Source organism: Lissotriton vulgaris, chromosome 12 (assembly GCF_964263255.1).
Source record: "Lissotriton vulgaris chromosome 12, aLisVul1.2, whole genome shotgun sequence".
Taxonomy (NCBI): Eukaryota; Metazoa; Chordata; class Amphibia; order Caudata; family Salamandridae; genus Lissotriton; species Lissotriton vulgaris.
In genome coordinates this window covers 169,249,559-169,275,835 of record NC_141700.1, presented here as the reverse complement: position 1 = coordinate 169,275,835, position 26,277 = coordinate 169,249,559, and the positions used below count along the sequence as shown (strand labels likewise).

At 42.2% G+C, this 26,277-nt stretch overlaps 1 protein-coding gene across 1 annotated transcript; it reads right to left on the bottom strand.

Annotated features, from left to right (window-relative positions):
• Window positions 1-19,750: 19,750 nt before the first annotated feature.
• On the bottom strand, window positions 19,751-24,095 carry LOC147673776 (uncharacterized). Its single transcript, XM_086946414.1, has 3 exons — window positions 22,246-24,095; window positions 21,520-21,735; window positions 19,751-20,126 (listed from the first exon to the last, which is right to left on the bottom strand). The coding sequence occupies exons 1-3, from the start codon at window positions 22,681-22,683 to the stop codon at window positions 19,842-19,844; spliced, it is 939 nt and encodes a 312-aa protein (XP_086802540.1). The 5' UTR covers window positions 22,684-24,095; the 3' UTR covers window positions 19,751-19,841.
• Between the last annotated feature and the right edge of the window lie 2,182 nt (window positions 24,096-26,277).

The following is a 26,277-nucleotide window of genomic DNA, read 5'->3' as shown; positions in this document are numbered from 1 at the left end:
AACAACCTGAGGGCTTTTTGGGGGTGTTTCTACTCTTTTTTGGTACGATTTCCCCCACGCTAAATTTGCAGCTTCCTGCATGCCCTCATCGCTCTAGGGGCCGGTGGACAGTGCTCAATTGCCTCAATCGATACATCCAGGATATCCGGATGAGAATCAGAGTGAACCTGTGCTTCTGTCGTGACAACTAACCTATTATCTCGTTCTATACTGTCATCATTTACTTGTGCAGCCGTTGGGGAGGGGGGGAGAGACTGGGTGTGTGGCAGGTGGACTCCCGCTTCCTAGCGAGGCTCTCCGATCATTATTGATTTTATTGACAACTTTCACTAGGTAATTATCTAAAGTAGCTAAAACAGGTGTGGTTTTATCGGGTTTTTGTTTAGACATGATCAAATCTAGCGACAAACCCTTAAATGCTTGAAAATAAATTTAAAAGAACAAAGACTATCATGAATATACAAATATAATAGTATCAGGATCAGTACACAAATCCGGGGCCGAGTGTGATAAATAAAACTTCACACGGTGAAATAAAAAAAATAAAAAAATGATAAGTCTCACTATAGTTAGCTTGAGGGGAATAGGTGTATGCGGTATCAGGACCAAAGTCTGTGGCCCAGCCCAGCCTCGGCCTGCCCCCGACTGCCACAGACTGCTGGCCCTTTGCCCTGGCTTAGCCCGGCACACGCCCGCGCGCGTCCCGTGGGACGGGAGGCGTTCCTTCCTCTTCAAGCGCCTCTGGGCACGTTGGTGGCGTCGATGTTCCTGCGCCGGTCCCCCAGGGCAGCTGGGAGATGTAGTCCTGCTGCGGGTGGAACTGGCGTAGGCTGTGGCTGATGGGACGTTGCTGGTAAGTCCAACCAGGCGGTCGTTTCCCTCACGGCGTGCTGCGGCCCAAAAGCTGTGTGCATGGGAAGCAAAGGTGACTTACGATTCTCAAACTGTGACAACTGGAGGCATTTACCACTGGGGCCAAAATAGTGTACTATTGACCCCAAACTGGGTTATCAAGTACTTCCCGTTAGCACTTGACTGGAGGAATAGTGAGGGAGAACAGTTCAATGCTTAAAGAAGGATGTTTTGTGGGCTAGACAGCCAATCGTAGTAAAACACCTGAAAAACCGAATGTCCAGCTAGTGCTTTGACTTTTGCACAAAAAATATAAACACTACACTGGGGGCGTGGTTGGGAGGATCAAGATGGCGGACGTCTCTTAGCGAGCTCCTGACTATAAAATCCACTTCCATCCTTGTAATAAGTCCATTTAGTCGAGGTGTAGAATAAAGAAGAATGTTTTATTGATACAGTTCTTAGTTGTAGGTAAGTATCAAGCATTGAGCAATACATAACTAGATATAGTATAGGTCTTCAGTACAGAGTGACAGACTCCCCCAGGAGCAGCCTCCTTGCTGCTCATCAGCGCATCCTCTCACTGACACTCCACACACAGGCATTCCAGCATTCTATTATCTCACCACACATACCAACATTCCACAGTACATCCACACTGGCTGAGCAGCAAGGCAGAGAAGCAGGAAAGGTGCATTACACTCAAGACCAGCATACTACACACCTTCCCCCTTTAATAAACAGCAACAAAAGAATTATGTAAGACGTAAGCATTGTAATAGCATAAATAAACATAGGAGTAAAATTGCTGCCAAAACAAGTAAAAGGAAAGTAAAGCATTTATAGGAAAATCATGCAATAAATCCATGAATAAAAACAATGCATTCATTAACAAAAATGACATAACACGCCTCTTCCCCTTTCTACGGAGAAACTGACGAATAGTAATAGTAAATGCAAAACACTAAACTATAATTACAATAAAAGATACATCTTGCAACAAAGGTCTGAAGAAGAAACAGAATAGATCAAGGAATTCTCAAAAATAAAGAAAAGAATGTGAGAAAAAGAAAATTTCCCACTATACGTGCAGCTAAACTAAAACAAACCAAGAACAAAAACAAGAACTTGACATCAGGGTTACCAGCAAGACACACCAGTTGGCCAGACTAGCATGAAGATGATAAGCAGTGAACGTCAACCAATGAAAAGAATTAGCGCAACAATGAGAAGGACAAGAAAAAGCACTCACAAACGAGAAACACTAATAAGGACTCTCTTACTCACACACACACACAAGGAAAAGGTTGGTCATGATCCAACACATATTTCCTGGAGAAAGAAACTAGAGAGAATTAAAAGAGGAGTAAAAGAGGAGCGAAAACAACACCCTGTTGGACTTTGAAAATAAGTCCAACGTAACAGTAATGAAATCACGCACAGGTACCATGTGAAAAAGTGAAAAACAAACGCTGTCCGAAAATCAAAGCAGTAGATCATACGCATAGTGGATTTGTAAATCCAGAACCATAACATAAAATAACAAGTAGGAACACGGCAGGTGATATTTCCATGCACAAGTGAATATCACATAGCCAGTAGGCTATCATAACGTATACATTAATCAATGACGGTCCCCTTACTAAAACTTGAAAACAAAGCACTGTAAGTAATCATGTAAAAACAAAATAGGTGACAAATTCACGTACCGGTGGAAGGTTACATAGCCAGAAGGCTATTACAACATAAACCTTCAACTAATCCACACACAGTAAATATGCACAGGTGGAGTCAATAAAGAGAATCTTGCTCCAATAACTCTTGAAATAAATAATGCAAATGTAAACTGTTAAATTTTAAAACAGACAAGAGAATAAACAAGATGTGCATCATCAAGAAGAAAGTAAGAAAAGCACCTTACACTTACAGATTAGCAATGGGGATTACATGAAACACATTTCAAACTTATGTAAAAAATTTGTTACACTTTGAAGATAAGATGTCACCATAGAAGTACTTTAACTGCCCAATTGGATAAGTCGAAAAAGGCATGAGTTTAATTATACAAATGCAAAACTTTAATTTCCGTAGTGAAAGGAGATAAATGAATGAAAATTCTCATCCGGAAATTTGAATACCAAATAATTCCTTAACACCTTGGGTGCTAGGGGTTTTCCCGCTGGGTGCTGAATATGGCAAATCTCCATTGTTCATGACAAAGCCAGCTCGTCATAAGCACAACGCAGGTAACACCCATGACAATAACTTTGTAGATGTATAACATGCCCAGTAGATGGAGCTCTAAGCACAGCATAAAGATCTTAGGTGACTATAACAGGAAAACTCTCACGACATTGAATGAGAAAGCACTTTGTACAACATTTTTCAATATAACTTTTTCTTAACTTCGCCGCATAGATGACTGTATAAAGCCTTGATGTATGATCCAGATATAGAGTATTCCTCCAGTATTGCCATTTTATTGAGTGTTCAACCTTTGATTACTTCGTTTGAAGACTAAATATAGAATGTACCTTGGTAGTCATCCACTCAGTGACAGCCGCAAGATCGCTCCAGAACATTGGGGAGTCCCACGTGGAGTCGTCCGAGAGTGCCACCACCAGCTGAGTGTCATCAGCGTAGGAGACTATAATCAGGCCTCTGTTTTTGGCTACCACGGCTAGGGGTTGGACATACAGGTTAAACAGCAACAGGCTCAAAGAAAAGCACTGTGGCACCCCTTGATGGATGGTATGGATACCAGAGGTGAAAGGGGGGGCTGTCACCTGGAATGCCGTTCTTGCTAAAAAGGAAGATAGCCAACCAAGGGCAGAGCCAGCAACTCCAACCTCCTCCAGACGAAGCAGCAAAATAGAGTGGGACACCGTATCAAATGCGGCACTGAGATCCAATAATATCAGTGCTGACTTGCGCCCATCATCTAGAGCTGTCCGCAGATGTTCAGTCACCGCTAAGAGTGCCACTCCGTTCTGTGGCCTGGACGGAAACCATTCTGGGAGGGGTCAAGAATGTTCTTGGCATGTAGAAAATCAGTCAGGAGAGAGTTGACATAAGCCTCCCATGGCAGGAGGGAAATAGGGCGGAAGTTCTCTGGCTTGGCTACATCCAAGATGTTGTTTTTTTAGCAAGGGTACTACCTTGGCCTGCTTCCACGCCCTAGGAAGGGTCGCCTTCGTGATAGAGCTGTTGATCACCTGGCCCAAAGGTGCCTGGAGCACAAGTAGAATTTTCCTGAATTGATTAGGCTTAAGGGGGTCAGCAGAGGAGCCGGTTTTAATTTTGCCACATAGTGATTGTAACTGATCCTGAGAGATCAGAGGAAAGGCTTCCAGAGTGCTGGTAGTACAGGGGTGGGGTGCAGCACTTAACCCGACTTGAGCCGGCGGGAAGGACCTGTAGATATTTTCCACCTTCCTAACAAAGAAGGTGGCAAGGTCCTTACATTGTTGATCAGACATGATCATAGATGCTGTAGAAGTCTTAGGAGATTTAAGGTCTGAGAGTATCGAAAAAATACTCTTTGACAGGTTTCTGCTCTCTCGAATTGCATGAGCATAGTAAGTTGCCCGTTCGGACTGAATGGCCCAGTAGTAGTCTTTGATGGCGGCTCAATAGTCCCCCTTCACAATAGGGTCAAAGTCCTGTCTCCAGGCTCTTTCCAGTCTTTTGCAGGCCTTGTGCATGGTCGCCAGTTTATCCTTGTACCAAGGGCTGGATTTAGTTTTATGATTTTTAGACCACTTGGTGGGGATTAGGGCACCCAGAGGCTGGGAGATCCAGTTATCTAATGCTGCGTTAGCATCATCCGGGACATCAGGTAAACAAGGGATAGTAGTGGAAAGAAGGGCATGGAAGTGGTCCCAGTTCAATTTGCGCCAAGGGCATCTGAAGGTAGACCTTTGGCCAACTGTCCGGGATGGAATAACGCCCTGGAGGAACATGGAGACCAGGTAATGGTCGGACCAGCACATCGGGATAGGAGTGTGAACTATAAGGGAGGGTATATTAGAGAATACAGGATCCAACAAAAGGCCTGCAGGGTGGGTGGGACCTACGACCAGTTGAATTAACTGACAGGCAGTGAGGTCAGCAACAAAGTTAGCAGTTTCAGCATCCAACTGGTTGTCTAGATGTAGGTTTAGATCCCCAATAATAGTGAAATTGGCACCACTGACAGCCAAAGAGCTAACTACCTCAATAAGAGCCGTCCTAAAGTCTTTGGACGGCCCCGGTGGCCAGTATACCAACAGTCCTGATATAGTGTAATTAGGGCTGAACGAGATCCTGAAACAAGCACAGTCAGGCACGGTCTCTTTCTCAAATGCGCAAGAACATCAAGATCTAAAGATGACCGCAACGCCTCTAGTCTCTCTATTCAGGGTCACAATACTGTAACCCTCGGGAAGCGCCAAGCCAGGTTCAGGAACCACAACATCAGGGAGCCATGTCTCAGGTAAAAAGAGGACATCTGGAAAATAATCCTTCAGGAGATCATGGACGTCTGCAAAATGATTGGCTAGCGAACGGCAGTGAGGCTGAAAATATTAATAGTGTTCTTAGGAGGGGGGGGTAGTGCTAGGTGGCGCTGTGAGTCAAACCCACAGTGTTTGCAGCAGAACGGGTCCTCAAAACAACCGCAGACAGGTCGCTCGCAAGTGCTCATCAGCTCCCTGATAGCTAACAAACTTCTTTGAGAGTATGTGACGGGACCACTCGTGAAATTGGCAGTATTTCTGGCAAATGGCGACAAACTGGCATGGACGGGTGCAGACGGGCTTGCCTTTGGCGCGCCTGCTACGCGCATCCACTGCGCTTCTGCGCCATTGGCCCCTTTTGAATCGGCCTGCTGGTCCGATTTCTATCGACTAGACCGCCTCCTCCAAAATGGTGGATGGAGCATGGCCAGCCGAAAGTGAGTATCCGGTGCAAAAGTCTTCCTCCACTCAAACAACCCGCTAATGGCTGAGGTGGACCGGGGAGAGATTGCCACACGGAGAAGCCCCCAGCGTTTACAAGTAAGTATAAAAATGTGTCTGAGTGCAAAATGCACAAGATACTAAAAACACTAATTTGGCACACACAGATAAGTTAAAACACAACAGGTAAAAACAAATGTAGCGCAGTCAAAATACACGCCCAGTAGTAAAGAAGGGCTGCCTCTGACTCATGGGTTTGCTGCATAAAGTCAACAGCGCTTCCGCGCCATCGGCCCCTTTTGAATTTGCCTGCTGGTCCGATTTCTATCGACTAGACTGCTTCCTCCAAAATGGCAGATGGAGCACGGCCAGCCAGAAGTGAGTATCCGGTGCAAAAGTCTGCCTCCACTCAAACAACCTGCTAATGGCTGCGGTGGACCGGGGAGAGATTGCCACACGGAGCAGCCCCCAACATTTTACAAGTAAGGATAACAAGCACTGGCGTTGCCAATAGGTCTCGCAGTAGGAAAGTTTGAGCTATTGGTTGTGTAAATGACAAATCCCTTTATGTATTCAAAATGATAACAACAGTGAAAGGCATTGTTATTTGCCATTGTAATAGTTCCACCTGTCGTACTGCGCGATCTATTGGCAACGTGAGTGTTTTTCGTGTGTGAGTGGCGTTGTGTGTGTGAGTGGCGTTGCGTGTGTGAGTGGCGTTGCGTGTGTGAGTGGCGTTGCGTGTGTGAGTGGCGTTGCGTGTGTGAGTGGGGTTGCGTGTGTGAGTGGCGTTGCCTGTGTGAGAGGTGTTGCCTGTGTGTGAGGCGTTGGCTGTGTGATTTGTGTTGCCTGTGTGAGTGGCGTTGCCTGTGTGAGTGGCGTTGGCTGTGTGAGTGTTGTTGGCAGTGTGAGTGGCGTTGCATGTGTGAGTGGCGTTGCATGTGGCAGTGGCGTTGCATGTGTGCGTAGTTGAGTGGCGTTGCGTAGTTGAGTGGCGTTGCGTTGTTGAGTGGCGTTGCATGTGTGAGTGGCGTTGCATGTGTGAGTGGCGTTGCATGTGTGAGTGTCGTTGCGTAGTTGAGTGGCGTTGCGTAGTTGAGTGGCATTGCCTAGTTGAGTGGCGTTGCGTAGTTGAGTGGCTTTTAGTAGATGAGTGGCGTTGCGTCGATGAGTGGCGTTGCGTAGGTATGTGGCGTTGCGTAGGTGAGTGGTGTTGCGTAGATGAGTGGTTTTGCGTAGTTGAGTGGTGTTGCGTAGTTGAGTGGGCAGCGTTGCGTAGTTGAGTGGCGTTGCGTATTTGAGTGCCGTTGCGTACTTGAGTGGCGTTGTGTAGTTGAGTGGCGTTGCGTAGTTGAGTGGCGTTGCGTAGTTGAGTTGCGTTGCGTATTTTCGTGGCATTGCGTAGTTGTGTTGAGTAGTAGCGTTGCGTAGTTGACAGTGGCGTTGCATGTGTGAGTGGTGTTGCATGTGTGAGTGGCGTTGCATGTGTGAGTGGCGTTGCATGTGTGAGTGGCGTTGCGTAGAGTGGCGTTGCGTAGTTGAGTGGCGTTGCGTAGTTGATTGGCGTTGCGTAGTTGAGTTGCGTTGTGTAGATGAGTGGCGTTGCGTATTTGAGTGGCGTTGCGTAGTTGAGTGGTGTTGCGTAGTTTTGTGGTGTTGCGTAGTTGAGTGGCGTTGCGTAGTTGTGTGTATTTGCGTGGCGTTGAGTAGTGATGTTGCGTAGTTGAGTGGCGTTGCGTAGTTGACTGGCGTTGTTTAGTTGAGTGGGATTGCGTAGTTGAGTGGCGTTGCGTGTGCGTAGTTGAGTGGCGTTGCGTGCTTGAGTGGCGTTGCATGTGTGAGTGGCGTTGCATGTGTGTGTGGCGTTGCATGTGTGATTGGCGTTGCATGTTTGAGCGTTGCGTAGTTGTTTAGTTGTGTGGTGGTGTTATTTATTTATTCTTTGTTGGTGCTGTCTGAGTGTATTTTAGTGTTGCTATGTTTATAGTGTGATGTGTATATTTGTATATGTGATGTTTTGTAACTATTTTATAGCATTATTTAATAAATGCAATGTGTATGTATTTTTTGTGTATTTTTTAGTGTATAGTAATATGTTGACTGCTTTTGTTGATACTTATGTATGTATTGTAAATAAAAAATGGCGGACGCAATGCGTCCCCTTCACGTAACCTACGTTTAGTAGGTCATCTGTCTAGTTTTTTTTTGGTTTCCTTTTGGAAGTGTCCAATTTTTGATTGACGTTTAATTTCAGCCAATCGGAGCGCTACGTTTTTGACGTTGCGTTTCGATTGGTGTGCGTCAACGGTGGAATTCCCCAGAAGATCGAGATTCGCGGGTCGCAGAAGGCGTGTTCTTGTTCCTGTGCTATTGTTGCGTCGTTAGACAGGTAAGACTTAATTTCTAACTGTTTTATTTATGTATTCGAATGTAGTATTGATAGTATGTATAAAGTAACGAATATTATATTATTTATAAAAATGTAAATGTTTTGTTCGCGACTATATGACTTTTTTGTTATTTACTTAAAATATAGTTAATTAACTGTTTTTAAAGTTGATATATAATGTCTGTTTCAGTCAATTTGAATATGTTAATTTGTTCTATTTGTATTTTTACGTACATGATTTGTATTTTAACTTACAAGAAGTATGTACTTTGTATTTATGTAGTAACTGGATGTGATACGTTTTAATGATTTTAATTGTTTATTTTTACAATGACAATGTTTGTAAATGTTTCGAAGGCACAGTGTTTAATTGAAGATGTGTAAATGTATAATTTTGCGAATGTTATTTATGTATTGAATGTTTATTAACGAAATATGCGAATAATGTAAGGCAACTGCTAATGTGGATGTTTCTTTGTGTTTTAATTTGCAAATGTATGTTGACGTTATTTCCATTATTCCTTCATTTATCTGTGTTGATTGTTTCGCTTTTAAATTTGTAGTTTTGTGATTGTTACCTAAAGGTGTTAATAATGTACGTATTATGAGTTAGTTCTGTGGTTGTTAGCTAGTGTCGTTTTTATTTACTTGGTGCGTAACAGATCTTGTCCATTTTAGTTATTTATGTTTGTTTTTTGGCTTTTTCGTTTTGTTGTTTGGCCTTAGTTTTGTACTTCATTGTCTAGGTCTTAAAAGGATTTCGTAATTTAATTTTTTGTAAAGTAGTTGATGTGAAACGTTAATAATAGTGTGTAAAAAACTTGCTGTGTAGTACTGGAATAAAAAGAGCATGCTAGTTTAATAATGATGTGAATTTTGTAAACGCCAGAAGTTGTCTGTAGGTGTTAATTGGAGGTGAAGATAGTTCTAGACAATGTACCCTTCAGAGTGAAGGCATCTTCTTTCTGCATAGCATTATTGTTAGGTTGATAAGTTGGCAGAAACCTTTATTTTTGATGTTTCCTATTTGTGGGTAGGCGGACATTTTCATAATGTTCTGAATCCGTGACCTGTGGGACTCCTGTGTAGTGCCTTGTGGATGAAGCAACGATCCACAGTCTGAGCATGTGGTGTAAAGGGTGCTACCTGTAGCTTTGTTGTTTGATGATGAACAAGTTGTGTGTGATAGTAATGTGTTAATGCAGTCTAGGAGTGTTCACCGCAGGAGCAGGGTGCCCTTGTGTGGGAGAACAAGAATTTGCAAGATTCCCCAAAGTAAGCTTAGGTGATAAAAGACACAATAGATTACGTCTTTGACATTATGAATGAAAGTGAAGCATAATATAGTGTGTGTGAGGATGAGGGGGGAGGGTAAATGTTGCCTAACGCTATTTATGTGTTTTACGGTGTAGTTGGAGGGTGGACTTGGACGGTGTGAGTGTGAGTGGATGTGAGTGTCTGGGCATTTGATGTTGTGAGTGAGGCAGAGCGTGTGTTGGTGAGTGATGGTGTGTGAGGGTATGAGTGTGATTGAGGGTGTGAGGTTGTGAGAGTGTGAGAGTGTGATGTAGGGTGAGGATGAGTGAGGGTGTGTTCGGCTGAGGGTGAGGGTGTGATTCATAGTGATGATGCCTATAAGTGATCATTTTTTCTTTGTGAATATTGTACACTTCAAATGTATTAATGTTGTGAAGCGTTTTTTCAGAAAGCTAATCCTGCCCTAAGTAATGTTGATTAATGCTGTTGTTAAGGCAGAATCAAAAAACAAACACATCAATAACCTTTGTTATATAATGCATGTGAAAAGTAATCATTTTTTTGTACGGTACACATCAATTAGCACTGCAAAAGCTTGGCTTGCATTAACATAGATGCGCATTGATTTTGTCTGTGTTTGCTTATTCGAGACAATGTTTACATCCTTATAAATTTCCGACAACAGATGTGCATTAATTGTGGCAAACTATAAGTATGAAGCCACCTTTAAAAATAGTATTGTTGTTCTTGTTTAGTTTCAGTGAAATTCTTTCTTGTACTTATTAGTGAATTGCAAGTAGGATGTGAGGTCTAGTGTTCTTGTGATGACGCACTTTATTGTTTTTGTGGATTATTTCCACCATTGTTTAATTGTTTATTTACTTCCCCTTACTTTAGTGACTGCTTTATGTTGTGAATTTTTGTCCTTTAGAGGTCTTTGTCCCCTTTTAAATAGGTGTATTACTCGCTGTGTATTCAGATGTTTCCCTTTTTTCTTCGTATATTTTTTGTTTCTTTAAAAAATGTGATATTGAACAATCCTTTACTGCGTTTTTATGTATTAATTTGTGCACTGTCCTTTCGATGCATTAAGTTGTTATTTTAGAATACCTACAAGTGTGTAATCTGATGATTTGTTATTGAATTAAATTTTGCCTAATGCTATTTACTTTTGGAGTTGGAGGGTGGATTAGTAGTTGGAGTGTGCATTAGTAGTTGGAGGGTGGATTAGTAGTTGTAGTGTGGAGTTGTAGGGTGGTGTTGTAGGGTGGTGTTGTAGGGTGGAGTTGGAGGGTGGACTTGGACGGTGTGATTTTGAGGGTGAGTGGATGTGAGGGTCAGGGGGTGTGAGGGTGTGTGATGGTGTGTAAGGGCGAGTGAGGGTGACTGTGTGAGTATGAGTGAGGGTGTGAGTGTTGTGAGGGTGAGGGGGGTGAGGGTGTCTGAAGGTGAGGGGGTGAGGGTGTCTGAAGATGAGGGGGTGAGGTTAATGGGGTGTGAGTGTGTGTGATGCTAGGTGTGGGTAAGTGATGGCGAGTGTTGTGAGGGTGTGAGTGTGTGAAGGTGAGTGAGGGTGTGCAAGTTTTAAGCTTTAGTGTGTGACTGTGGGTGAGGGTGGGTGAGGGTGTATGAGGAGGTGTGAGGGTGAGGTTGTTGAGGGTGAGGGTGTGTGAGGAGGTGTGAGGGTGAGGAGGGGATGTAGAGTGATGGTGTGTGAGGGTGAGTTGTGGAGTGTGAGTGAGGGTGTGTGAGGGTAATGTTGTTGAGGGTGAGGGTGTGTTGTGGAGTGATGGTCTTTGAGGTTGTGAGGGAGTTTGAGGATGAGTGATGGTGTGTGAGGATGTGTGTGAGGGTGTGAGTGGGTGTGAGTGAGAGTTGTTGTGATGATTGCTCTAAGTGTTTATATTTTTTCCGTGAATATTGTCCACTTCAAATGTATTAATGTTGTGAAGCGTTGTTTCTGAAGCTAAGAGACCTATGTAATGTTTCTTGATGCTGTTGTTAGCGCTGAATCCAAAATCACAGACATCAGTAATTGTTTTAATATGATACATGTAATTGTTTTTCATGATTTGTTTTGGTAAGGTACACATCAAGCCGCACTGGAAAAGCTTTGCTTGCATTAACATAGATGCGCAGTCATTTTGGAGGGTGGAGTTGTAGGGTGGTGTTGTAGGGTGGATTAGGAGGGTGTCCTTGGACGGTGTGAGTGTGATGGTTATTGGATGTGAAGTTCAGGGGGTGTGAGGGTGATTGATGGTGTGTGAGTGTGAGTGAGGGTGACGGTGTGAGCATGAGTGAGGGTTGTGAGGGTGGACTTTGAAGGTGTGAGTGTGATTGGATGTGATGTTCAGGGGGTGTGAGTGTGTGTGATGGTGTGTGAGGGTGACGGTGTGAGTAGGAGTGTGGGTGATGGGATGAGGGTGTGTGAAGATGCGGGGGTGAGGGTAATTGGATGTGAGAGTGTGTGATGATAGGTGTGGGTGAGTGAAGGTGAGAGTTTGAGCGTGAGTGAGGGTGAGTGTTGTGAGGGTGTGAAGGTGAGTGAGTGTGTGGGAGTTTGAATGTTGAGTGTGTGACTGTGGGTGAGGGTGAGGGTGTGTGAGGGTGAGGGTGAGTGAGGTGGTTTGTGGCTGAGAGTGTGTGATGTATAGTGAGTGTGAGAGTGTTGTGATGGGTGTGAGGAGATCGTGGGTGTGTGAGTGTAAGTTGTTTGTGTGTGAGGGGGTGTGTGAGTGGAGTTGCATGTGTGAGTGGCGTTGCATGGATGAGTGGCGTTGCGTGCGTGAGTGGCGTTGCGTGGGTGAGTGGAGTTGCGTGGGTGAGTGGCGTCGCGTGGGTGAGTGGCGTTGGGTGGATGAGTGGCATTGCGTGGATGAGTGGCGTTGCGTGGATGAGTGGCGTTGCGTGGATGAGTGGCGTTGCGTGGATGAGTGGCGTTGCGTGGATGAGTGGTGTTGCGTGGATGAGTGGTGTTGCGTGGATGAGCAGCGTTGCGTGGATGAGTTGCGTAGATGTGGGAGTGGTGTTTCTTGGATGAGTGGCGTTGTGTTGGTGAGTGGTTTTGCATGGATGAGTGGCGTTGCGTGGATGAGTGGCATTGCGTGGATGAGTGGCGTTGCGTGGATGAGTGGCGTTGCGTGGATGAGTGGCGTTGCGTGGATGAGTGGCGTTGTGTGGATGAGTGGCGTTGCGTGGATGAGTGGCGTTGCGTGGATGAGTGGCGTTGCGTGTATGAGTGGCGTTGCGTGGATGAGTGTTGTTGCGTGGCTGACTGGTGTTGGGTGGATGAGTTGCGTTGCGTGGATGAGTTGCGTTGATGTGGGAGTGGTGTTGCTTGGATGAGGGTGTGAAGGTGAGTGAGGGTGTTCGAGTTTGAATGTTGAGTGTGTGACTGTGGGTGAGAGTGTGTGAGGGTGAGGGTGTGTGAGCGTGAGGGTGAGTGAGGTAGTTTGTGGCTGAGAGTGTGTGATGTATAGTGAGTGTGAGAGTGTTGTGATGGGTGTGAGGAGTTCGTGGGTGTGTGAGTGCAAGATGTGTGTATTTGTGCATGTGTGTGTGGCGTTGCATGTGTGTTTGGCGTTGCATGTGTGATTGGCGGTGGATGTGTGATTGGTGTTGCATGTGTGATTGGAGTTGCATGTCTGAGTGGAGTTGCATGTGTTCTTGGCATCTGTGAGTGTTTTGCATGTGTTAATTTATCGTTGTAATGTAATGTGTGTGTGTATTTGTGTATTTATATAGTGATTATAAGTGTTGACTAATTATTTTTAAACTGTGTTTTATTTTTAGTATTTAAAAATGACGTACGCTATATTTTCCCTTTACGTTAGTTACGTAAGGGATTTTATCGTTCTAGTCTTTTTTTTATTTTGCTGTTGTGTTTAGTGTGACGTAATTTCGAGCCAATCGCAGCGCTAGCTTTTGTGACGTAGCGTTGCGTTTGACGTGCGTCAACGTGGAATGTTCCAGATTGGTGTGAATGTTTGTGCGGGAAAGGCGTGTTCTTCTTCCATTCTTGTTGCTGCGTGGTTTGACAGGTAAGATGAAATTTTAATAACTTTTAGTACATGAAGCTGAATCTATTATTACTTGTGTTTATATTTTTATTAAAGTAATTAATTAATATGATCTATTATTGATGTTTTTGTATTGCGACTTGTGTATTTTCTCCCGTTTGTACTTAGAATAGAGTGTTGTAGTGTTCTAAACGCTAGATGTTCTTAAAATTGTAATGTTTATAAATGTTATATATATCAATGTATATTTTTGTATGTGTTATTTTATTTTTATTGAGAACGTTGTTATATTTTGTGTATGTACTTGCTTATTATGTTTTGAATTACTCGAATTTCTTGAATGGCAAAGTTTTGATTATGTATTTATGTCGAATATGGTTATGTTATGTCGTTTTATTCTGAATTTGTGTGATGTATTGTTATTCTTCCCTTAGCGTATGTGCGAGTTTGTGCAATATACAGTTATTATTTTCAAGACAGCATTTTTTTTAAATATGTTCAATGTATTGTGTTTGACGTGGTATTTTCCTTTATATAAGTTATTGTAATTATTATAAATGTTGCCTGAATCTTGAATTTTTTTTATTGCTCGAAAGTGCTTATCCCAAAAGTTTTATTCTAATATTTGAATGTAATACGTTGTTTTTGTGGGACGTTTTTGACGTTAACGTCAGTTACGTAGTGATGGTTCGTGACGTAGCGTTGTGTTTTCTGTGCGTTTATTGAAATTTCCAGCATCACTGTGCACCACCACAGTTGTATTTAGCACACCAACAGTTTCATTCATACATCCATCAGTAGTGAACAGCAAAAAAACATGATTTTATACCTGTAATTGTGTCTGCTAAGTTAGAATGTGTGTTGAAAGCGTGCACTTACGGCCGGTGCTGTGTATGCCTGTTGAAAGTGTGGAATGCTGTCTGTGTGTGTGTGTGTGTATGCCAGTTGAAAGCCTGCACTGATGACTGTTGGTGTGTGTGCACGCCTGGTGAATGCGTCCATTGATAGCTGTTGGTGTGGGTGCCTGTTGAAAGCGTGCATGTTATGTTAGTGTGACGTTTCTTTGCTGAGTAATGCTGTAGTGGTGATGAGTGTTGCTGTGGTGGTGATAGTGCTGCTGTATCGTTGTAGAGTGATAGTGTGTTGTTGGTGAATGATGCTGTAGTGGTGGTGTAGAGTGATGCTGGTGTGTTGGTGAGTGTTGTTATTGTGGTGCTTAATATGCTGTTGTTGTGATGAGTGTTGCTGTGCTGGTGATGAGTGGTGGTGTGTTGGTGTTCAATGATTACCACCACAGCATAGCTCTGCACCACAACAGTAGCACTTCTGACAACACCTGCATCACTGAGCACCAACAATGCAACACGCAGCAACACCACATTATCACTCAGCACCCCCATGGTACCATTGATCAACAACACAGCATCCCTCTGCACCGATACAGTTGTATTTAGCAGACCAACAGTTTCATTCATACATACAGCAGTAGTGAACAGCAAAAAAGCAGGCTTTTATACCTGTAATTGTGTCTGCTATGTTAGAATGTGTGTTGAAAGCGTGCACTTACGGCCGGTGCTGTGTATGCCTGTTGAAAAAGTGGACTGCTGTCTCTGTGTGTGTGTGTGTATGCCTGTTGAAAGGCTGCACTGATGACTGTTGGTGTGTGTGTACGCCTGGTGAAAGAGTCCATTGATAGCTGTTGGTGTGTGTGCCTGTAGAAAGCGTGCATGTTATGTTTGTGTGACGTTTGTTTGCTGAGTAATGCTGTAGTGGTGATGAGTGTTGCTGTGGTGTTGATAGTGCTGCTGTATCGTTGTAGTGTGATAGTGTGTTGTTGGTGAATGATGCTGTTGTGGTGGTGTGGAGTGATGCTGGTGTGTTGGTGAGTGTTGTTATTGTGGTGCTTAGTAATGCTGTTGTTGTGATGAGTGTTGCTGTGCTGGTGATGAGTGGTGCTGTGTTGGTGTTCAATGATTACCACCACAGCATAACTCTGCCCCACAACAGTAGCACTTCTGACAACAACTGCATCATTGAGTACCACCAATGCAACACGCAGCAACACCACATTATCACTCAGCACCCCCATGGTACCATTGAGCAACAACACAGCATCACTCTGCACCGATACAGTTGTATTTAGCAGACCAACAGTTTCATTCATACATACAGCAGTAGTGAACAGCAAAAAAGCAGGCTTTTATACCTGTAATTGTGTCTGGTATGTTAGAATGTGTGTTGAAAGCGTGCACTTACGGCTGGTGCTGTCTATGCCTGTTGAAAGTGTGCACTGCTGTCTGTGTGTGTGTGTATGCCTGTTGAAAGCCTGCAGTGATGAGTGTTGGTGTGTGTGTACGCCTGGTGAAAGCGTCCATTGATAGCTGTTGGTGTGGGTGCCTGTTGAAAGCGTGCATGTTATGTTTGTGTGACGTTTCTTTGCTGAGTAATGCTGTAGTGGTGATGAGTGTTGCTGTGGTGTTGATAGTGCTGCTGTATCGTTGTAGTGTGATAGTGTGTTGTTGGTGAATGATGCTGTTGTGGTGGTGTAGAGTGATGCTGGTGTGTTGCTGAGTGTTGTTATTGTGGTGCTTAGTAATGCTGTTGTTGTGATGATTGTTGCTGTGCTGGTGATGAGTGGTGCTGTGTTGGTGTTCAATGATTACCACCACAGCATAACTCTGCACCACAACAGTAGCACTTCTGACAACAACTGCATCACTGAGCACCACCAATGCAACACGCAGCAACACCACATTATCACTCAGCACCCCCTTGGTACCATTGAGCAACAACACAGCATCACTCTGCACCACCACAGTTGTATTTAGAAGACCAACAGTTTCATTCATACATACAGCAGTAGTGAACAGCAAAAAAGCAGGCTTTTATACCTGTAATTGTGTCTGCTATGTTAGAATGTGTGTTGAAAGCGTGCACTTACGGCCGTTGCTGTGTATGCCTGTTGAAAGTGTGGACTGCTGTCTCTGTGTGTGTGTGTGTATATGCCTGTTGAAAGGCTGCACTGATGACTGTTGGTGTGTGTGTACGCCTGGTGAAAGCGTCCATTGATAGCTGTTGGTGTGTGTGCCTGTTGAAAGCGTGCATGTTATGTTTGTGTGACGTTTGTTTGCTGAGTAATGCTGTAGTGGTGATGAGTGTTGCTGTGGTGTTGATAGTGCTGCTGTATCGTTGTAGTGTGATAGTGTGTTGTTGGTGAATGATGCTGTAGTGGTGGTGTAGAGTGATGCTGGTGTGTTGGTGAGTGTTGTTATTGTGGTGCTTAATATGCTGTTGTTGTGATGAGTGTTGCTGTGCTGGTGATGAGTGGTGGTGTGTTGGTGTTCAATGATTACCACCACAGCATAGCTCTGCACCACAACAGTAGCACTTCTGACAACACCTGCATCACTGAGCACCAACAATGCAACACGCAGCAACACCACATTATCACTCAGCACCCCCATGGTACCATTGATCAACAACACAGCATCCCTCTGCACCGATACAGTTGTATTTAGCAGACCAACAGTTTCATTCATACATACAGCAGTAGTGAACAGCAAAAAAGCAGGCTTTTATACCTGTAATTGTGTCTGCTATGTTAGAATGTGTGTTGAAAGCGTGCACTTACGGCCGGTGCTGTGTATGCCTGTTGAAAGTGTGGACTGCTGTCTCTGTGTGTGTGTGTGTGTATGCCTGTTGAAAGGCTGCACTGATGACTGTTGGTGTGTGTGTTCGCCTGGTGAAAGAGTCCATTGATAGCTGTTGGTGTGTGTGCCTGTAGAAAGCGTGCATGTTATGTTTGTGTGACGTTTGTTTGCTGAGTAATGCTGTAGTGGTGATGAGTGTTGCTGTGGTGTTGATAGTGCTGCTGTATCGTTGTAGTGTGATAGTGTGTTGTTGGTGAATGATGCTGTTGTGGTGGTGTGGAGTGATGCTGGTGTGTTGGTGAGTGTTGTTATTGTGGTGCTTAGTAATGCTGTTGTTGTGATGAGTGTTGCTGTGCTGGTGATGAGTGGTGCTGTGTTGGTGTTCAATGATTACCACCACAGCATAACTCTGCCCCACAACAGTAGCACTTCTGACAACAACTGCATCATTGAGTACCACCAATGCAACACGCAGCAACACCACATTATCACTCAGCACCCCCATGGTACCATTGAGCAACAACACAGCATCACTCTGCACCGATACAGTTGTATTTAGCAGACCAACAGTTTCATTCATACATACAGCAGTAGTGAACAGCAAAAAAGCAGGCTTTTATACCTGTAATTGTGTCTGGTATGTTAGAATGTGTGTTGAAAGCGTGCACTTACGGCTGGTGCTGTCTATGCCTGTTGAAAGTGTGCACTGCTGTCTGTGTGTGTGTGTATGCCTGTTGAAAGCCTGCAGTGATGAGTGTTGGTGTGTGTGTACGCCTGGTGAAAGCGTCCATTGATAGCTGTTGGTGTGGGTGCCTGTTGAAAGCGTGCATGTTATGTTTGTGTGACGTTTCTTTGCTGAGTAATGCTGTAGTGGTGATGAGTGTTGCTGTGGTGTTGATAGTGCTGCTGTATCGTTGTAGTGTGATAGTGTGTTGTTGGTGAATGATGCTGTTGTGGTGGTGTAGAGTGATGCTGGTGTGTTGCTGAGTGTTGTTATTGTGGTGCTTAGTAATGCTGTTGTTGTGATGATTGTTGCTGTGCTGGTGATGAGTGGTGCTGTGTTGGTGTTCAATGATTACCACCACAGCATAACTCTGCACCACAACAGTAGCACTTCTGACAACAACTGCATCACTGAGCACCACCAATGCAACACGCAGCAACACCACATTATCACTCAGCACCCCCTTGGTACCATTGAGCAACAACACAGCATCACTCTGCACCACCACAGTTGTATTTAGAAGACCAACAGTTTCATTCATACATACAGCAGTAGTGAACAGCAAAAAAGCAGGCTTTTATACCTGTAATTGTGTCTGCTATGTTAGAATGTGTGTTGAAAGCGTGCACTTACGGCCGTTGCTGTGTATGCCTGTTGAAAGTGTGGACTGCTGTCTCTGTGTGTGTGTGTGTATATGCCTGTTGAAAGGCTGCACTGATGACTGTTGGTGTGTGTGTACGCCTGGTGAAAGCGTCCATTGATAGCTGTTGGTGTGTGTGCCTGTTGAAAGCGTGCATGTTATGTTTGTGTGACGTTTGTTTGCTGAGTAATGCTGTAGTGGTGATGAGTGTTGCTGTGGTGTTGATAGTGCTGCTGTATCGTTGTAGTGTGATAGTGTGTTGTTGGTGAATGATGCTGTTGTGGTGGTGTAGAGTGATGCTGGTGTGTTGCTGAGTGTTGTTATTGTGGTGCTTAGTAATGCTGTTGTTGTGATGAGTGTTGCTGTGCTGGTGATGAGTGGTGCTGTGTTGGTGTTCAATGATTACCACCACAGCATAACTCAGCACCACAACAGTAGCACTTCTGACAACAACTGCATCACTGAGCACCACCAATGCAACACGCAGCAATACCACATTATCATTGTGCCCCCCCACAGTACCATTGAGCCACAACACAACATCACTCTGCACCACCACAGCCGTATTTTCCACATCAACTGTGTCATTCATACATAGTAGTGCAGTACTGTACAGCACCAAAGCATTCTTTTATAGCTGTAATTGTGTGTGGTCTGTTAAAAAATGTGTAGAAAGCGTGCACTTACGGGCGGTGGTGTGTGTGACTGTTGAATGCGTGGACTGATGGCTGTTAGTGTGGGTGTATGCCTATTGAAAGCGTGCATTGATAGCTGTTGGTGTGTGTGCCTGGTGAAAGCGTACATGTTCTGTTTGTGTGACGTTTGTCTGCTGAATAATGGTGTTGTCGTTATGAGTGGTGCTGTGTCGTTGTAGAGTGATAGTTTGTTGATGGTGAATGATGCTGTTGTGGTGGTGGAGAGTGATGCTGGTGTGTTGGTGAGTGATGTTAGTGTGGTGCTGATTAATGCATTTGTGATGATGAGTGGTGCTGTGTTGGTGTTAACTTATTACCACCACAGCATAACTCAGGCCCACAACAGTAGCACTTCTGACAACAACAGCATCACTGAGCACCACCAATGCAACACGCAGCAACACCACATTATCACTCTGCCCCCCCACAGTACTATTGAGCAACCACACAGCATCACTCTTGTATAGTTATTGTCTTTTTAAAAATGTAACAGCAACAGCTATTGTTCTGTATGTAGTATTGGCCCATTGAACATTGTTTGAAAAAAATATACCCACCCAGAACGAAAATGACCATGCTACTGGATATGTTCAAAATATTATATTTATTTTCAGTAAACACAAATCAATAATTATTTATTTTACTTTGTCAAAAAATTGTAATTGTGAGGATTTTTACTTAATCACTTAAATCTTCCTCCGACTTTTCTTTAACAATTTTAGTAATTTTGCCATTGCAAAATATAACCTCACATGTTTGAGGCAAATAATGAAGTAGTGCTTCACCAAGGTCATCCACCTCTTCGTCCAACATAAACCATTGTATAAGTGTTTGATTTTGTACATCCATCGATTGATAAATATCTGTGTTGGTTATTTTTGTTGTTAAGGTGCTCCAATCTCCGTTTGTGCTTTCCACGCCATATATTTCGACGTCAATATTATCTTGTGGTGGTGTTGTTACCTGTTGTAGTAAATAAAAACATAGTTATTTTTTTTTCCCCAAAAATGTTACAGTGTGTCTCAGAGAGAGTGTTGTACAGAGGCAGTTGTAGAGAGAGGCTGCTGTAGAGAGAGGCAGTTGTAGAGAGAGGCAGTTGGAGAGAGAGGCTGCTGTAGAGAGGCAGTTGTAGAGAGAGGCAGATGTAGAGAGAGGCTGCTGTAGAGAGAGGCTGCTGTAGAGAGAGGCTGCTGTAGAGAGAGGCTGCTGTACAGAGAGGCTGCTGTAGAGAGAGGCTGCTGTAGAGAGAGGCTGCTGTACAGAGAGTCTGCTGTACAGAGAGGCTGCTGTACAGAGAGGCTGCTGTACAGAGAGGCAGTTGTAGAGAGAGGCAGTTGTAGAGAGAGGCAGTTGTAGAGAGAGGCAGTTGTAGAGCGAGGCAGTTGTAGAGAGAGCGTGTTGTAGAGAGAGCGTGTTGTAGAGAGAGCGTGTTGTAGAGAGAGCGTGTTGTAGAGAGAGCGTGTTGTAGAGAGAGCGTGTTGTAGGTAGAGAGAGCGTGTTGTAGGTAGAGAGAGCGTGTTGTAGAGAGAGCGGGTGTAGAGAGAGCGTGTTGTAGAGAGAGCGTGTTGTAGAGAGAGCGTGTTGTAGAGAGAGCGTGTTGTAGAGAGAGCGTGTTGTAGAGAGAGCGTGTTGTAGAGAGCGTGTTGTAGAGAGAGCGTGTTGTAGAGAGAGCGTGTTGTAGAGAGAGCGTGTTGTAAAGAGAGCGTGTTGTAGAGAGAGCGTGTTGTAGAGAGAGCGTGTTGTAGAGAGAGCGTGTTGTAGAGAGAGCGTGTTGTAGAGAGAGGGTGTTGATGAGAGAGCGTGTTGTAGAGAGAGCGTGTTGTAGAGAGAGTGTGTTGTAGAGAGAGGGTGTTGTAGAGAGAGAGTGTTGATGAGAGAGGGTGTTGTAGAGAGAGGGTGTTGTAGAGAGAGCGTGTTGTAGAGAGAGCGTGTTGTAGAGAGAGGGTGTTGTAGAGAGAGGGTGTTGTAGAGAGAGGGTGTTGTAGAGAGAGCGTGTTGTAGAGAGAGGGTGTTGATGAGAGAGCGTGTTGTAGAGAGAGCGTGTTGTAGAGAGAGTGTGTTGTAGAGAGAGCGTGTTGTAGAGAGAGGGTGTTGTAGAGAGAGAGTGTTGATGAGAGAGGGTGTTGATGAGAGAGCGTGTTGTAGAGAGAGCGTGTTGTAGAGAGAGGGTGTTGTAGAGAGAGGGTGTTGTAGAGAGAGGGTGTTGTAGAGAGAGGGTGTTGTAGAGATAGGCTCTTTTTAGAGAGAGGCTGTTTTAGAGAGAGAGTGGAGAGAGTGTTGTAGAGAGAGCGTGAGTGTGTGTCTGTGTGTTGAAGTGATAGAGTAAGGGGTGCGTGAGAGAGCGTGTGTTCCTTACTTTTAATTTGCTGTGCCTTGTCGTGTTCAATATTTTCTGTCCATTAAATTCATGTACTGTGACATGAGTTAACATGACATATTCTCCAATGTTTATTGAGAATTCAGTAGCCTCTCTCCATAATGTGACTTTTATGTCATCAGTGGCATCTTTTAATGTAATAGATTTTATTGCCGTATTTTGTCCATTAATGAGTACAAGTTTACTTTCCTCTTCCTAAAAAGAAATAATAGTGTTAAAAATGTAAAAGCACAGAAGTAATACGTAATAATTGTCCAAGCATTGAAGACATAATTATTAAGGGCTATTGCTCTTTTCCAATGTACGGTGTTGTTCCCAAGTATGTTAAAAAATCTTGAACTCTGATGTCTCAGTTTGGCGCTCTTCTTTAAACACCTATCAACTTTACTTTTAGAAATGCAGTGTAGCTTTAGCTCACCTATTTACACATTGTTAATTGTTCTTATTTGGCTGCTGTACAGATCATTTATGATGGATAGAACCCCTCAGAAACATACCACCATATGTAATGTGTTACAGAGACCACACACAGAACTGCAGCGACTCTAAATGAAAGAACATCTAAGCATCAAATAGTACACATACACACAAAGACACACACACTGATAAAGGGAAAATAAATATTGTCAATGGCATAGACAACACCACACACACAAACGGACAACTCAAGCAGCGAGACCAACAGTATAAATCACCACAACTTACTTCTGAAATGGTCCCACACACTGTCATAAGACTTCTCAAAGATGCCCGCTTTATTTCTTTTATTGGCGAAGCAGATGGTGCAGGAGGCTGCAAAATGTTTTCCGCTTCTTGAATTAGTGCTTGAGTTATAGTCATTGCTGGAAATTTTGTTACTTTTGTTTGCTTAGTAATCAGAATTGTGTTGTTTTTAATTATAAAATTGCGTATAAGTAGTCCACAAGTTTTTTGTGTCTGCTGATATAAACTTTCCTGGTAGCACGTAGCTTTGATTGTTCCAGTTTTGTCTGCCAGAGCCAAATAAAAAAGTACTTTATTTTCTTGTTTTGCGTTTTTGTAATTTGTTTTGCTTGAGCACTTGATCACATTAACTCTTATGGGTTTTTCATACGGCTTGTTGTCATTTGTGGTAATGTTAGCGATTTCTTCAATAGTCAACATCTGAAATAGAAATATAGGTTACAACAAATGTTAAATACAAACCCATAGTGCTTTATGATCACTGTAATAGCATTCTAATATACCATAACTTTGAAGTATGTAATTGGTATATATATGATCTAAGATAGATTGGTAGTCTGTTGTGTAAGTATCTATAAGTTGTGTACATTGCAACTTACTCTCAAAGAACCCAATGAGTTTGTTAGTTTGTGAATTGCTTTGAGAGACATCCACATTGAAATCTCCCATAATGATGAATTTGTGTGCTGGGTAAAAATTAGTGATACTGGTAATAATTTCTAAAAGATCTGTAATAAGTTTCTGTGGTGGTTTGTAGACTATAATAATAAGGTAATCTGTGTACTGAATCTGTAATGTAAAATGTCTATCCCTTGGTGTGTTTCATAAATAGGTAATATCCTAAGCTCTTTCTTGTAGTAGAGTATCATCCCATGGTTAGTGTTGTATGTATGAAATTTATCAAATATCATGTGATCATATTGTTCTACATTAAAATCATTTGCAGTTGAGTTCCTTGTTGTGTTGATCTCAGTTAAGCAAATAATGTCTGCTTGCATTATGTTACTATCAGCTATCATTGATGTGAAATGCTTCTGAAGTGATCGTATATTGTGTGTTATAATATTGAAATGTGTTTTGTATGTATCTAATTGTGGGATTGTGATTTCAAGTTGCATTTCGGTCCTTAATCTTTCCATTTCCTCATTAACTTTTGGGTGTATTAGAATTTTAGTTTCATCAAAATTCTTCACGTATATGTTCTGTATACATTTAGCTCTGCTTATAGCAACATAATGTAAATGATGAATTTTGCTGTTATTAAAGTGTATATAAAGTGGCTCTATAGTGTCCCCTTGTGTGCGATGTATAGTACGTGCTGATGCTTGTCGTAAAGGAAATTGTTTGCGTATAACAGTAATAAATTTCTTAGTGTATTGAAAATGTCTAGCTATAGCATGTATTGGTGTCCATGACTTTTCTATTTGTGAATGATATAAATGCTTATATTCTTGCCTTGCTTTTTGCCCAACACTAATATTGTCAAATGATACCCAGACTAGAAATGGAGTATTGTTAATAATGTCAACAAATTGGACTATACCAGTTGCGCCATTTGTTAAACCATCATTTACATCCACATTGCAAGTTAAATCATAACGGAGCTGTAAAGCAATGTGTAATGTATGTGCAAGTCCCATAGTTTTTGTTGGATCCTTAGGCAATTGCTTTAGTATAGTTTTTTTGACATTTTCTGAAACATCTGAACTCACGGTATCGTTAGCTACTGTTATATACACTGGATAATCCTTGCTATGTTTATCCAAAACAATTCTGTTAATTTCATTAACTTCAACATTTGTAGACATAATGTATGGGATTGTTTCTAAGAGACTCTCATCAGGTGGCATTTCTCTTTGCTTAATTATTAGAATATCTTCTTTAGTATGCTTCCCTTCTCTTAATCTGTTTAGTAGTTCTGCAAATTGTAGATCTTCTTTTTGACGCATAATCTTCGTTAATTCAAAGAGTTTAAAATGTTCTTTCCATAAATTAATACTTAAAGGGCCATACAAATTATTAGAATCCTGAAAAATGTATCTGTCACAAACAGGTTTCAATTGGTAGAAGTCACCAATAGCTATAATAGAAAGTCCTCCAAATGGTTCATTTGACGACTTTATTTCTTGTAGTCTGTTATGTATAAAATTAAACATTTTTTGACCCACCATCGAAATTTCATCTATAATCAGAACTTTAACATGCATCATTTGCATTTGAAGTGAAGTTCTATTTTCATGACTTAGTGGTTTATAATCAAAACTTTGTGAGACTGGAATTTTGAAAGTACTATGCAATGTTTGCCCTTGAATATTATGTGCTGCTTTGCCTGTTGGAGCAGTAAGTAAGACATGTATATTATCAGGATTTTCACCTGCCTTTGTATTATAGTAGCGTAGTAATGTTTGATGTAGTGCAGTTATTAGAAAGCTTTTACCAACCCCAGCCCCTCCAGTGCAGAAAGTATAGCATGGAGTACTTTTCGTTTTTAACAAATTCAAGTGATGGTAAACAAAATTGAGTTGTTGAGCAGTTAAGTTGTGCATTATCTGTTGGTATTTATCATCAGGTAGAATGGAGTTAGTTAAGCTTGTTTCTTCAGTTATTGTTCTAATTCCTAAATCTAATGACAAATCATATAGATGTTGATTTTCTTCATTATTCCCTTCATCACATACATTTTCTGTTGGTATTAATTGAGGTGATAGAGGAGGGGATATAATATTTTCATTCCACTCTTCATTCGTAATATTTCTAACTTCACCGTGATTATGGTTATATATTTTAACTTGTGAATCAACTACCTTTTTTACTAGTAGATACCTTTCAAAGTAAGTATCCTTGTTAGCGATAATTTTATGTTCTTCTCTCCATGGATAGTGCAACATTAATAGTTCTCTATAATATTCTTCTGGCTCTTTGTCTTTGTTAAATCTGCAAAAGCGTATAATTTTTCTCCGTTTGCGCTTACTTAAAGCATACTTGCTATTTATATTCTGCATACCTACATCCTCCTCAGTACATTCTATTTCAATTTCTTCCTCATCTGAGCTGTAAAAGTTTCTTTCAGCAAGTAAATCTTCTGAGTCATTTATTTCTCTGGTATATTTTTTTTTGCTGGAGTAATTAAAATTTGAGGCATAATCAGCTAAAGTACACATTTCTAATGTTTTGCGTCTCTTGCAGTACTTAGCAATAATATTTTCACATTGAATGTCAGTCGAATTTTCTGGCAATGAATTAATAGTTTCCATATCGCGCATTAAATAAGTTCTTTTTTCTGGAGGGCTAGTATTAATAAATACAAATGCCCGTGAACTTTTCCGTAATGGTATCTGAAGAATGAGATATGCTGCTTCTTGAGCACTAATTTCTGTGCAATTGAGGAATTTGTTCCCTATGTGTTTAAGTTGTTCTTTGACATTACTATTGTTTTTCACTTCTTTAGCAGCTTGTGCAATAAGTTTGCTAATTCCTCTTTGCGATTTGCTGATATATGAAATAATATAGACTGCACAAGCATAAGCATCTAGTACAAACTGCAAGTCTATGTTTGCTCGCCAAGCTTTTAAAATCGTACTATTGTAGTTATTAATGAAGCATTCATCTGGTGTTCTTTTTAAAAAAATTGTTGGCTTTTCTAAACTAGTTTGTATCGAAGTGATATATTCTTTATTATCCATCTTAATAACACCTAAGAAATCATCAAAAGAAAGTGTGCTAAAAGTAGCATTATTCATAGCTTCATGGATACGTTTTAGATTATCTTTCCATTGCCTATCTGTGCCTTCAAGTGTCAATGGCTCTAATATGAGAGTTTTTGACATAGGATATTTTGGGTATTGATATTTACATGTTCTTTTTTCTTTCCGGCGGCAATTTTTAGTGTGTCCATGCCTTTGTAAATTAATTAAAGGCTGTAAAACAGTGTCATGTGACTTATTACATTGAATATATTGCTCAATAAAATCATTGACATCTTCTAATGGCGACACACCATAGAGAGGTGCATTT